The sequence below is a fragment of the Micromys minutus genome, assembly GCF_963924665.1.
Source record: "Micromys minutus genome assembly, chromosome: 30".
In the NCBI taxonomy this organism is placed as follows: Eukaryota; Metazoa; Chordata; class Mammalia; order Rodentia; family Muridae; genus Micromys; species Micromys minutus.
Window position 1 is genome coordinate 6,473,342 of NC_137965.1, and position 12,225 is coordinate 6,485,566.

The window sequence follows — 12,225 nt, forward strand, 5'->3', positions numbered from 1 at the left end:
AAATATTTTATCAAAATAAAGAATGAAGATATAGAAACAGAGGCTGGACACTGAGCTTTACAGTGATAGTTTTTCACTAACATATCATTTTGGTTTTTTTTTAACTTTATTTTAAAAAACAAAGATAAATGTACAGATTTTTAAGCATTTTTGCATAAAAGTATACAAACACATTTTATAAGGTTGTAATTAAGTATTTGTGGGTACCTATACATACACATATGTATATATGTAACCATAATATAGGAAAAGAGGTTATTAATTTGAGGAGATAGGAGAGAAACTGGGAGGGGCTTTAGAAAAAAAAGGGGGGATGTGATACAGTTCTATTTTAATTAAAATATATTCTTTTTTTTCTTTTTTTTTTTTTCTTGATCTTCACACAGTCTGTGGGTTGTTTCTGGGGTGTTCAGGGCTTTCTGGGGTTAGTATCCCATTATCAGTGACTGCATGTTATGTCTGTTCGTTTGTGACTGGGTTATCTCACTCAGGATGATATTCTCTAGATGCATCCATTTTCTTGAGAATTTCGTTAGGCCATTGTTTCTGATAGCTGAGTAGTACTCCTTCTGAAGTCACCATATGGAATGCACATCACCTTAGTTTAGCCTTTGCTTCATATTGTTAAATGCTTCACACACCTTAGAAGTCTCTCATTGGACTTATCTGCATTCTTATGAATGTTTTAAGTATTTTGATGTTTAGCATGGGATGGCATCTTAATTTTAAAGGAAAAACTGCTTAGCACCAAGCACTTAAATACATGTTGGATGAATAAATGAATGGATGAATCTTAATGGTGTACTTATATAAACAAACATTTAAAACCATACACAGCAAAAGTAATAGCTCTCGTGTTGTTTTAGGAACAGTTATATTCTAACTAGGGACTTTCCTAGAAATTGGGATAAAAGAAGATGTTGCTGCTCTGTCTCCAGGGCACTAGGAGGCTGAAGTAGGGATATGGGTACTTTTCACCCCGAGAGTTTGCTAAGAAAACCAAGGCTAGATCCAGTGTGATAAATGCCCTCTTCTGTGAGCACCTACCTCTCTGTATTCTGTGCCAACATTCAGAGTCACATAGACCATCAGGGAGGTAGACACATATAAATAGCCATAGTCGAGAAATACTAAACACTATCTGCGGCTTTCTCATGATAGGGCTTACAGGGAGGAGCAAGAAGTCCCATCTCATAACCACCCACCTGTGAGAGACCAGCCCCATCTGTCCTCAAAGTCTGGACAATCTTTTCTTTTCCAGTAAGCCTGTAGGAAGTGCACCCCACATGAACAGCTAGAAAGCAATCCATAAAATATGCTTACCGCTCAGCCAGCCACAAGGCCTGGCGTGCATAGTTTGACCCTCCCTCCCCTCTTTTAAACTGACTGCTCTACCTTGTGAGATATCCAGGTTTGTTCTCAATCCCTGCTGAATTATTCTCTGAATGAAACTCCTCTACTAATATGTAGTTAATGGTTTACAGGAATGAGCATGTACATTTCATCTTTACACTATGTCCTTTTATCATAAGATGGCCTTTGTAAGGTTTTATAATTTTTATCTCAAATGTATGCTTATCCTTGATAACTTTAAAAAATTCTAAATAAAAAACACTGGTTATTCTGGTAGTATAGAAATAGTTACTAAATTTCCAGGACTGTCACTGATTTTCATTCTATTAATTCTTTAACTTCAAAGAATTAATGGCTGGTCTAACTCATGATGGTTCTCATTTTCTCTTAGGTATGTGTGGGGCCTTGGAGGATCCAGAGGGCTTTGGGTGGTCAGGCATTCTACCCTCTGTCAACAAACAACCATGTCCAAACAAGCCTGTCTCTTCTATGACTCAGTCATGGTAACTATTTTTTTTAAACTTTTAACTAGCCACGTGTCTAAGCTTACAACCTATATCACAATGGTACTCACTCACTGTGTTGATTTGAGGGGCAAGACGAGAATCACACACGTACGGGTGGATAGTTATGAGAAAAAAAAATGTTACCTATAGGGCTGCTTTCCTCTGAACAATGAGTTAATCAGATTCTTTCCAAGAAAAGAGAGAACTGGAAAGCCAAAGTGTGGCTCCAGAGCAAAAGAACCCTGTAGCCAACTCAGTCTCTGGACCTGCATCAAAACCCCCTGACTTCTTACCCATTTGGGGGAACAGAGAATTGGCAGAAGGGGAATAAAGATCAGATCCACGTTGGGCGCCTCTTGACACCGACGGGCCAAGACACAAGAATTCTCTGCGTGTCTAATAAGCCTTAGATGAGACAGTTGCACGGGTTGGCCAAACCACTCTGCACATCTAGTCCTCCACCCTCTGCCTGGGGCCCAGTGAGCTCTTTGGGAAAGGATTTGTGAACAGCAAGTGCCTAAGTGTGAGCCTCTAGCATCAAGAACCCCATTTGACACTTGCTGTGGAGGAGAGAGAAGCGCTGTAAGATTTATGTTTGAAATGTGGCCCTACCTCTTCCTGGCTGGAGGTCTTGGGAAAATTCCTTGGCTTCTCTAAAATGCACTTCCTCTTTTATAAACGTGGATTGAAATCTACTCTCTAGAGTCATGTGAAATGGGGCTTTCCAGCAAAGGCCCTTAGAGCAGCACTTGACAGTGTGTGTGAGGCCAGGATGCAGGACGTGGCTGGTCACTTCCCTTTGGGAGTGCAAGGTGACTGGCTTCCCTGTCAGGACTCTTAGCATCATTTGTAGGGTTCCTTTCAGAGGGAATGTAGGAAGACATCGAGGCAAATCCTGAAACGAACAATTGCCTTTGTTAACTGCAGTTTCATTAATGTCTCATATCTAAATACCATTTTGTTGTTTTGGTAATTGTTGCAGCCTTTCTAATGGTACATCCATCTTCCGGGGCCCTGTCGATGTCTCCAACTGCTCAAGTGAGTGCAATTTGTCCTCCCTTCCCAGAGTGAGATGCCTCATCAGAGTGAAGGCTTTATCCTCTTCAGATGTGATGTTCTGCCATGTGATGTCACTGTAATATATTAAAACAAGGGCAAAGGAATCTTTCATGTATTTTAGTAAGAAAGTAATGCTTTTCTGCATATTAACTTTGCGTCATATTTATAACCTGGGGAAATAAAAATGTTAAAAAAAATTGCGCGGAGGATTTAAAAGTAATGTGCGAATTGCTATTTCTATCAATTTTTCATATTTCTGAATTATTTTTAAATAGAAAGCATGTCCTGAGCAACTTCAGAGTAAACATTGATTCCTCTCAATCATTTGCATCATACTTTGGTACTTAAGAAATCCGTCCCCGTGTGTAATGAAGTATTACCTTATAAAGATTTGCATGGAATGCCTACTTCCTGCAGCTATATAATGAACTCTTCATACCACCTATTCCTAGAAATGTTCCAAGTCCCCAGGCAAATGTTATGTTGCTTCTTTCCTTCCTTCTAGGACAACCAAATGAAGATGCCAATGATATTTTAAACTTAACCGTTGATGGGCAGAATCTAACCTCGGCTAATATTAACAGCATTGTAGAGAGGGTCAAGCAGATCGTGAACAAAGAAGAGAACATCGACAGAACCCTTGGCTACACTCTAATGAATATATTTTCTAACATCTTAAGCAGCTCAGATAGCAATTTGCTTGAGTCTTCCACTGAGTAAGTAGCCCTTCCCTGCCCAGTTCAAGGGCACGAGTATGTTTTGAGGACTTTCCCCCTCTGCGCAGGCTTTGGGCTCATACTTCATAATCCATCACTCTGTAAGATGCATGGGTGTTCCCCAAGGCCATTTATAAACTCTAGAGCTCTCTATTTTAGAAGTACAATTTACAAAGCAATTAGACTTGTTATCTGGTAGCAGATATAACCCCCCCCCCAAAGCATACCCAGAATATTGCGATATATTTTCATTCTTAAACTGTGGCTATCCAGGATTATTATAACCCGGCTACTGTAAGTCTACTGTTCAACACAGCTCTCTCACAACTCTGTGAACTTCTAAAATGAAAATGCCTAGGACAGGTGTAGTTATATTTCTTTGTATTTGGTTTTCCACTTGTTATTGATATTAGAGTCCTTAACTTCTCCCATTTCCTTCCTTTAAGCACTATTTACTTGATTAAAATTTGTTAGCATGCTCTTTAGGTTATTTGGTCTCTGCTGAAATTAGCTGCAAACACTTTTGCTGAATATTTTGGTTTCTCAAATAATATCTGTGGAAAACAATATTCATTCCTGTTGACTTAGCTGCTGATTGCCCTTAAGACGGTACAGTTGGGCTGGAGAGATGGCTCCGTAGGTAAGAGCACTGACTGCTCTTCCAGAGGTCCTGAGTTCAATTCTCAGCAACCACATGGCAGTTAACAAGGGTCTGTAACTCCTGTTCCAGAGGATCTAATACCCTTACACAGACACACATGCAGTCAAAACACCAATGTACACATAATGATGATGATGATGATGATGATGATGATGATGATGATGATGATGATGATGATGATGATGATAGTACAGTGTCCTTGAGGATGAATCAATTATTGCAATTCTGTGTTTTAGCTGATAGCATTGGAGTTTGCAATTTGTTTATGTCTATATGCACTAAGATCAAAGAACTTAAAAGTCATTTCCTTATTGGGATTTTCTTGTGCGGCAAGTGCCCAAACACAGTTTAACATTGATGCTGTTTTCATTTCTTTAGAGCTTTAAAAACAATTGATGAGCTTGCCTTCAAAATAGACCTGAATAGCACGCCACACGTGAATATTGAGACGCAGAATTTGGCCCTTGGAATCTCATCCCTGGTGCCAGGAATGAATGCACCTTCAAATTTTAGCATTGGCCTTCCAAGCAATAATGAATCATATTTCCAGGTAACAAACCCATGTATGTTTTCATTTTAACCAACGAATGAGACAGAGAACAAATTTACAAGCTTCTTAATATTAGACACCTCAAGGAAAGTCTTGGTTTCTGAGATGGTAGATAGATCTGAATGTTGGCTGAAATAGCATCAGCATCTATAAATAGAAATACAGGAGGTTCAAATGTCAGCACAGGAGTACAGACCGTCATGTTGGAAGTATAGGGTGGGAGCCAGTTTAAAGAGATAAAAGTCTTATTAACAACCTTCAGGTGGGAAGAGGCACTGGAGAAGTCTTGTCTTTGCCACCGATTCTAACACTGGACTTTGGAGGTCCAGGGAAGACATATTAAAAACAATTCTGGGCCTTGGCCTTCCAGCTTCTCAGATGATAGGCTCTGTGTGGGGCTAAATTGGTTAAGTGCTCAGTGGATACTGTTCTTGGGATCACGTGGTACGAAGTCACAAGGTAAGGCTCTGCAGACGAGGCTGGACAAGTAATCTGGGGCTTGAGTGACCCTCTTGGGTATGTTAACTTCCTAGTTTATCCAGTGAAGTTCAAGTGCCTACCATGTCCCAGTGTTAGCAAGCAGAACAAACCCAATAAATGCAACGCCATTCCTGATCCATGAGAGGATCTGAGTGGAACATAATTGGGTTGTTTTGTGTTTAGCTCTTAAGATAGATTGCAATGAAAATAGAAGAAGGTCTAGGCATGAGATACAAGCAAGACTTTTTTGTTTTCTTCAGATTAGGGGTCTAGGAGGTTGTCAGGGCTTTTCATTTCTAAACAGTGCAAGCTCCACTGGTCTCATCTCATACTATTAAGACAGATAATCTCTAAGGCATGAGTTATAGTTTGAAGAAAAATGGTATCTGAGGCTGTTCTTGGTCTAGCTGTTTTTTGGTCAGTAGTCCATGAAGCAACCAGGGGAGTATCCATCAAGACTGAGTTGTTCTGTGTGACTTCTCCAATCAGAGTGTGTCACTCTCCCCTTGTCTCGTTTCATAATGTCAAAACAAGACAAAAGCAGCTGTTGTTCCCTTACAGAGATAACTGATCTCTCCAGTTAAACAAGTTGAGCCCACAGTACATGGAGAAAACATCAAAAGCTGACACTTTAATAATCTCGTACTTGAAAACTATTAATTGCTCTCTAGCACTGTGGGTGTGTTTTAGAATCTAGGTATTCCTGTTTGAACTCCAAATTCTGTCTCTGCCTCTGACTACCAGTGACTTAACCAGGAATTGTTGACTTATGCAGCGGGCAAGGCCAACACTAGCTAGCACAGTCCTGCCATGTTCTCTCATCTGATTCAGCCTGGGGTCTGGGCTACTGTCACCCTCACGACGACTGTTCTACCAATGTGTTTGCATGTGCCAGATGGACTTCGAAGATGGACAGGCAGATCCACTAGCGTCTGTGATTTTGCCTCCAAATTTGCTTGAGAATTTAAGTCCCGAGGATTCCGTATTGGTCAGAAGAGCACAGTTTACTTTCTTCAACAAAACTGGACTTTTCCAGGTGAGAACTTACTGAATTTCTTTCGTTTCCCATTTTTACATGAACTATCTTTGCTCAGAGGTTGGAACATTCAGATTTCTTTAAAATACACCAACAGTTATAGAAAAAAAAATGAATCTGTCATATTTTCTAAATTAAAAAAAATAATAAAAATGTTTAAATATTTTATTCAAATAATCTCCCATGTAGCAGTATGTACTTACTTGAGCTTTAAAAATAAATATCAGGCTAAGATGTATTATATCTTGAGAAATTGAATTGGTTGTGATGCTTACTGTTTATTGTTTGCTAATCATTTTGTTCTCCAGACCCTGAGACCGCTAGAGTTAAAGCATTTGTGCACCAAAGGAAAGGATTTTTTTTTTAACTCAGCAGGAAGCACCTTTTACATAATGAGCGGCATTCTTGGCTTTAATCATTTTTCCCATTAGTACTTCAAATGACCTTTGGCCTTCTCATATCCGCAGAGTTGGGTGGCATTGTGCTAAGCACATATTATCATTTTTATTGGCATCAGCTCAGATACTAGATGGCCCACTGCCAGAAAACACTAGTGACCCTTGCTTGCCTTCATGAGGCCAACCCCATGGAGGACATTTTGCTGGACCCTGTGCAGACGAGCATTGTGAGTCTCAGGTCCATAGGAACGTTTCTCATGTGGCCACTCCATACCCACCCACTTAAAGGAGGAGAAAATGACTGGGCCTATTGGGACACTTCTGCAATCCCAGTACTTGGAAAGCAGAGGAAAGAGAAGAAGAGGGGGAGAGATAGACAGAGGGGGGGAGAGAGAGAGAGAAAGAAAGAGAGAGAGAGAGAGAGAGAGAGAGAGAGAGAGAGAGAGAGAGAGAATAAGAGAGAGGGGGTGGGACAAAGAGAATGAATATGGTGAAATATTAATTCTACGTTTAAAAAAATTATCTGCAAATATTTTAGAAATAGGTTCTAAAAATATTCATGTGTACTATAAATGGAACCCAGACTTTTATACAGACTTTGAGTTAGAAACCAGTTCAACTTCCTCTGGCTTGATGAAATGTGTGTTGTCTTCAGCAGTAGGGCCTCACCTTCATTTTTGGAGAGCAAGCTGTAGCTTTGACAATAGCCTGTGATAACTGGGGTTTCCATAGGAACCCCTTAGCCAATAACTCAAGAATATAGCCCTTCCTGGAGCTTTAAGTTTTTGCTTTGCGGTGTAACATGTCTAATTAGTGTTTTGTTTTTCCTATTATTTGTTGACTCCATTAAGATTTCTTTCACATATGTATATATTTTAGGAGGCTTCTACGGTAGTACCGTTTCTTAGTTTTTTGAAAGTAAACTGATAGAAATGTAAACACACATATATCTCCCCATGCTATAGGAATAATTGGAATATTTTCAATAAGTGATGGTCATTCCCAACCCAGGTCAACTGTGTTGATGGCAACAGATACAGACTGGTCCTCAAAACCTCCATTGTAAAATTACATTTGGAACTTAAGAGATTGTGCAATTAATTTAAATACAATTGACTTATAAACTGTGGCATAGAGGCCTTCAAGTTTGACAAGAAAACAAGATGGAAGAGAAAAACCAGAGAACTTGCTAGAAAGACAGACTGGTGCTCCAAGTCGTTGGGCAGCACAGATCCGGGGACTGTTCTGACCACCTAATTTCTCTGTGAAATCTTCAGCCGCTGTCAATACCAAAAGACCGAAAGGCAGATGTTCTGAGTGGGACTTCGGTCCCACCGAACTGCATTTAGGTACAAACTGGTAAACACATCAGGCCATTGGCATGGCTATAAATGATAAATTGCCTTTTAATTTTTACACTGTAAATAATGTCATCTGGTTTCTAGAGTTGGGAAATGATCTCATTGTTTCAAAGCTCCTTCTGCGTCTGTGTGACTGACGACCTTGTATTGTTACAGTTGTCGATTGGCTTGCACCATCCCGGTGATGGAGAATAGAGTTACCTCGAACAGTCCCCTGTAATTCTGGTCCCTGCTGTCCCCTCAATGTATTTGTTGTAATAAGGGAAATAGCAGCGACCCTTCCGGAAAGCCAGCAATTGGAAGTCATAAACAGGATGTTCTAGAATTGAAGATCTTAAGTGTAAAAGTTGCTGACCGTTTGCTTACTTTGGAGCAGGAAAGTGTGTGCTTACGACTCGAGCACGCAATCTGTTCTTTTCTTTAAAAGGATGTTGGATCTCAAAGAAAAATCCTAGTGAGTTATGTGATGGCGTGCAGCATTGGAAACATGACTATGCAGAATCTGAAAGATCCAGTTCAAATCAAAATCAAGCATACCAGAACACAGGTAAAAATTTTTTAAAAAATGCCACAGGTAGTGGTTGGGGACTGCACACTATCTCAGAGAACTGTAATGATAGAGAAACATGATCAGACATTTTAACCAGGATGACATCTCTCCTTTAGGAGGGATATGGGCTGGTCAGGTAGGTAGGTCTTGCCTGGTACCCAAGAATCAGAAGAGAATAGAAATGTTCAAGAGGGTTATTGTTGCTAATAAAGGTCTTGAACATCTCTAAATACAAGTGCATGGACACAGGTTTTGGTTATGGGTTGTGATTTTCTCTATGATTTTTAGCATCAAAAATACTGAGAAAGCTCAAGGGACAACTGGAGAGAGTAGATGTGTCCTTTGGGGAATGGGTAGTGGCTGAAGCTGTTGACAAGTTTAGCATTCTTACCCCCAGAACCCTCTCTGTTGTCCACTTATGTGCTACAGGGATGGGTACCATCCTCTCCAGCTCACCATCAAGTATATTCCCTTTTGTATTGCTTCCGGGTCATGGTCTCACAATTGCCAGGAAGGATGTGAGCAGACCTATAACAGCTGAGGATTTGGAGCTGAAACTCTGACATCACTATATTTATCAGGACGCCTCAGAGATCTCCTTATTTGTCTTTGGTTTTATTTGCCTCAGCATCCACAATGGAAAACTTGTTTATTCCCCATAGTAAAACACACCTAGTAGAACTTACGACTTTTTAGGTATATAGTTCATTCGCATTAATTTGTCAACAGTGTAGACTAACTGTCTCCACTAATTCAATTCAATTTACCTCAGCTGAAACTCTGCCCCCACTGAACATCAGTTCCCTGTTCTTGCCTCCCAGAAATCTCTAGCAAGCTCTATTCATTCCACTTCCCTGCACTACTGATTTGATTCTAACAGTCACCTTAGAGAACCCGATAGTCGCTGACTTTCAGAAGTGACCTCCAGAACCCATCTGTGTTTCTCACGAGCCTGAAGTGCATTCCTTCAGAAGTGGCTGCGATTCCACTGTGAGACCATAACAGATTTTATCCATTCATCCACTGATGCTCACTTGGATTGCTTCTATTTTTTTTTCCCCACTATGTTTTGTGAATAACACAGTCTGGCTGTGGACGTACAACTGTCCCTGAAGACCTGCTTTTAGTTTGCTTTTGCAGATACCCAGACATATGGAAGAATTTTGAAAATGACACGAACATTAAGTTATAAAAATCTTTGCTAGACATGAAGAATAAAAGTAGAGTCAGTGTTTAATAAGACAGAGTGAATGTCCTTAAGAAAAGTGAGTGCCATTCTTCCCAAGGATCTCAGTTGATGTTCATTTGAAGTCTCTTGGACCCGGTCAACTGGTACTGGAATGGTGGTACTGATCAGTTTCCTTTCAGCTGTGACTTCGAAACAATTTAAAATAAAAATTTTCATCTTTACTTTTTTATGTTAATCTAGGAAGTGCATCATCCTATCTGTGCCTTCTGGGATCTTAACAAAAACAGTAAGTTGTAAAATCCTGGGGGGTGGGGGGCTTAATATATATTAATAGAATTTCAAGTGTTTCCAAGCAACCACAGCTCCCTCCATTTCACCCTGAACTACAACTTAGCGGGCGCGTGAGCTTCAAACTCTACTTTAGGTAGCTTGGGAATCAATTCACATTTTAAAAACAACATTTTGACGCTGCAAGAAGGGAGCACTTCCAACTCGCAGCTTGAGTGAACCAGCCACTGTCTTTTCAGTTCCGTGTGCACTGTGACACACACTTTCCTTGGAACACTTTGAGCTCAACATAGTCTGATGAGATGATATGACATTTGTAAGTGACAAAAAAATTATGAGGTGGGTGGAAGAGGCTACAGAAGGGAGTGATCATAAAGAACACAGATTGTTTGGGGTGGGGGAATGACCTCCAAAATGATACTGAACAATCAAGTCAGGAAGGACTGTGTGAGCAACCAACAAATCAGGGTAAAGAGGGTAAGAATCATTAGGCGAGGTGACAGCAAAAAGAAACCTCCTCTGCTCATCTTCTTCCCTATGGACCCCCAGTACCATGTCGTTAATAAGTCTATCCTGGGACCATGCTGGCTATGTTGCTTATTAAAAGTACAGTTCAATATTTGTATTACAGATGGATAGTTTAGTTGTGGCTTGTTTGTGTTTTAGCTGCCCTTTTTTTTTTTTTTTTTTTTTTTTTTTTTTTTTTTTTTTTTTGAGATGCTGATTGACTTGCATTCTTGGTTAAAGAATATCATCTTCTGCCATAATATATTTAAAAAATGGGCAAGTATGTAAAAAAAGCCAGATAAGCGTGTTCATACCATTTGCCCTTGTTTTCATAATGATACCTACTGTGTGCATCACAAAACAGGCCAAGCCCACTGCCCGTTTTGTTTCCATGTCTTCCCAAAAAATTAGTCTGATCCCAAAGGAAAAATGTGTTGGCCTTCCGAGAGCACATCAGCACATAATGTTTGAAAAGAAGTTTGGGTTTTTATAGAAGTTTATTTAAAAAAAAAAAAACTGTTTAAAAATTGACATGAGCATCTGAAGAAGCCCTGAGGTGTTTGGACAGAGCACAGTTTGAAATGACCGTCTGGACGACGATTTTGCGATGACTTTCAAGGACTCTAAATCCCTAAAGAACGATGCCTGTGGTACAGACAACCTCTGGGCCCATCCCTTACAGAGGACACTGGGCTGCTTCTGTTCTCATCTCTTTGTTTCCTTCTCCAGAAAGTTCCGGGGGATGGAACACGTCTGGGTGTGTTACCCACTCGAATCTGGACACTGGTGAGACCATCTGTCTGTGCGACCACCTCACTCACTTTGGAATCCTGATGGTAAGGGGAGTTTCTTAGCTTATTTCGACCCATTACAATTTCAGAAGGCACACTTCTTTTGTGTAAGTTCAGCTTTTATTATGTTATACATCCTAGATACTGTAACCCAATTATGCCCATCTGTACCCAGGGACGTGAGTCATAAAGAAGCATCTGCTTAGCAGAGGCCATCCACTTACTTACACCAGGTGACAGCATCACACACACAAAAAGCTGTCCTTCCTTTTCCTTATAGCATTAGCAGGAAATAACTCCAGAACAAAACCAAACTATCTTCACAGTTAAGGAAGAAGATGGTCAGACAGAGACAAAAGGAGAAAACAACAGAAGAAAGGTGTTGGGTTGTTGCTAGCATGGAAGAGAACTAACTATAAATACTCCGATAATGATTTTCTCCTCATTTTTTAAATTTAATATGCTTGCCTGCCAGCTGATACTGTATCTTGTGTCAGGCGATTTCTTTCTTAAATAGCATAATCTGTTAGGACAGCTAGGAGTTGGAGACTGTGACTCCAATCCTACAAGAGAGATAATAGTTGGAGGGTTCTTTCACTTGGATTTCTTATCAGCCTCCAATTCTTCCTTTCTCTCCTCCTTAAAAATATCTATTTAGCCAGGATTCCTAAGAGTTTGCATAAAAATTTAGACCCCATCAGTGTTTTCTTTTACTCCATTCTCTTTTCAAGACCCATCTTACTTACTCGGAAGTTATCCGTGAGTACCATTATCTGGTGC

The 12,225-nt window shown here is 40.1% G+C and overlaps 1 protein-coding gene across 3 annotated transcripts in view; it reads left to right on the forward strand.

Moving 5' to 3' along the window:
• Window positions 1-12,225, forward strand: part of ADGRG6 (adhesion G protein-coupled receptor G6) — a 131,901-nt gene that overhangs the window by 94,875 nt on the left and 24,801 nt on the right. For all 3 annotated transcript variants that reach the window (XM_080941939.1, XM_080941938.1, XM_080941940.1), the window contains exons 10-17: window positions 1,745-1,856; window positions 2,842-2,897; window positions 3,424-3,634; window positions 4,674-4,845; window positions 6,221-6,361; window positions 8,548-8,667; window positions 10,100-10,145; window positions 11,384-11,490. In XM_080941939.1, the coding sequence (XP_080798065.1) occupies window positions 1,745-1,856; window positions 2,842-2,897; window positions 3,424-3,634; window positions 4,674-4,845; window positions 6,221-6,361; window positions 8,548-8,667; window positions 10,100-10,145; window positions 11,384-11,490 (965 nt within the window). The remainder of the gene's footprint in view (window positions 1-1,744; window positions 1,857-2,841; window positions 2,898-3,423; window positions 3,635-4,673; window positions 4,846-6,220; window positions 6,362-8,547; window positions 8,668-10,099; window positions 10,146-11,383; window positions 11,491-12,225) is intronic.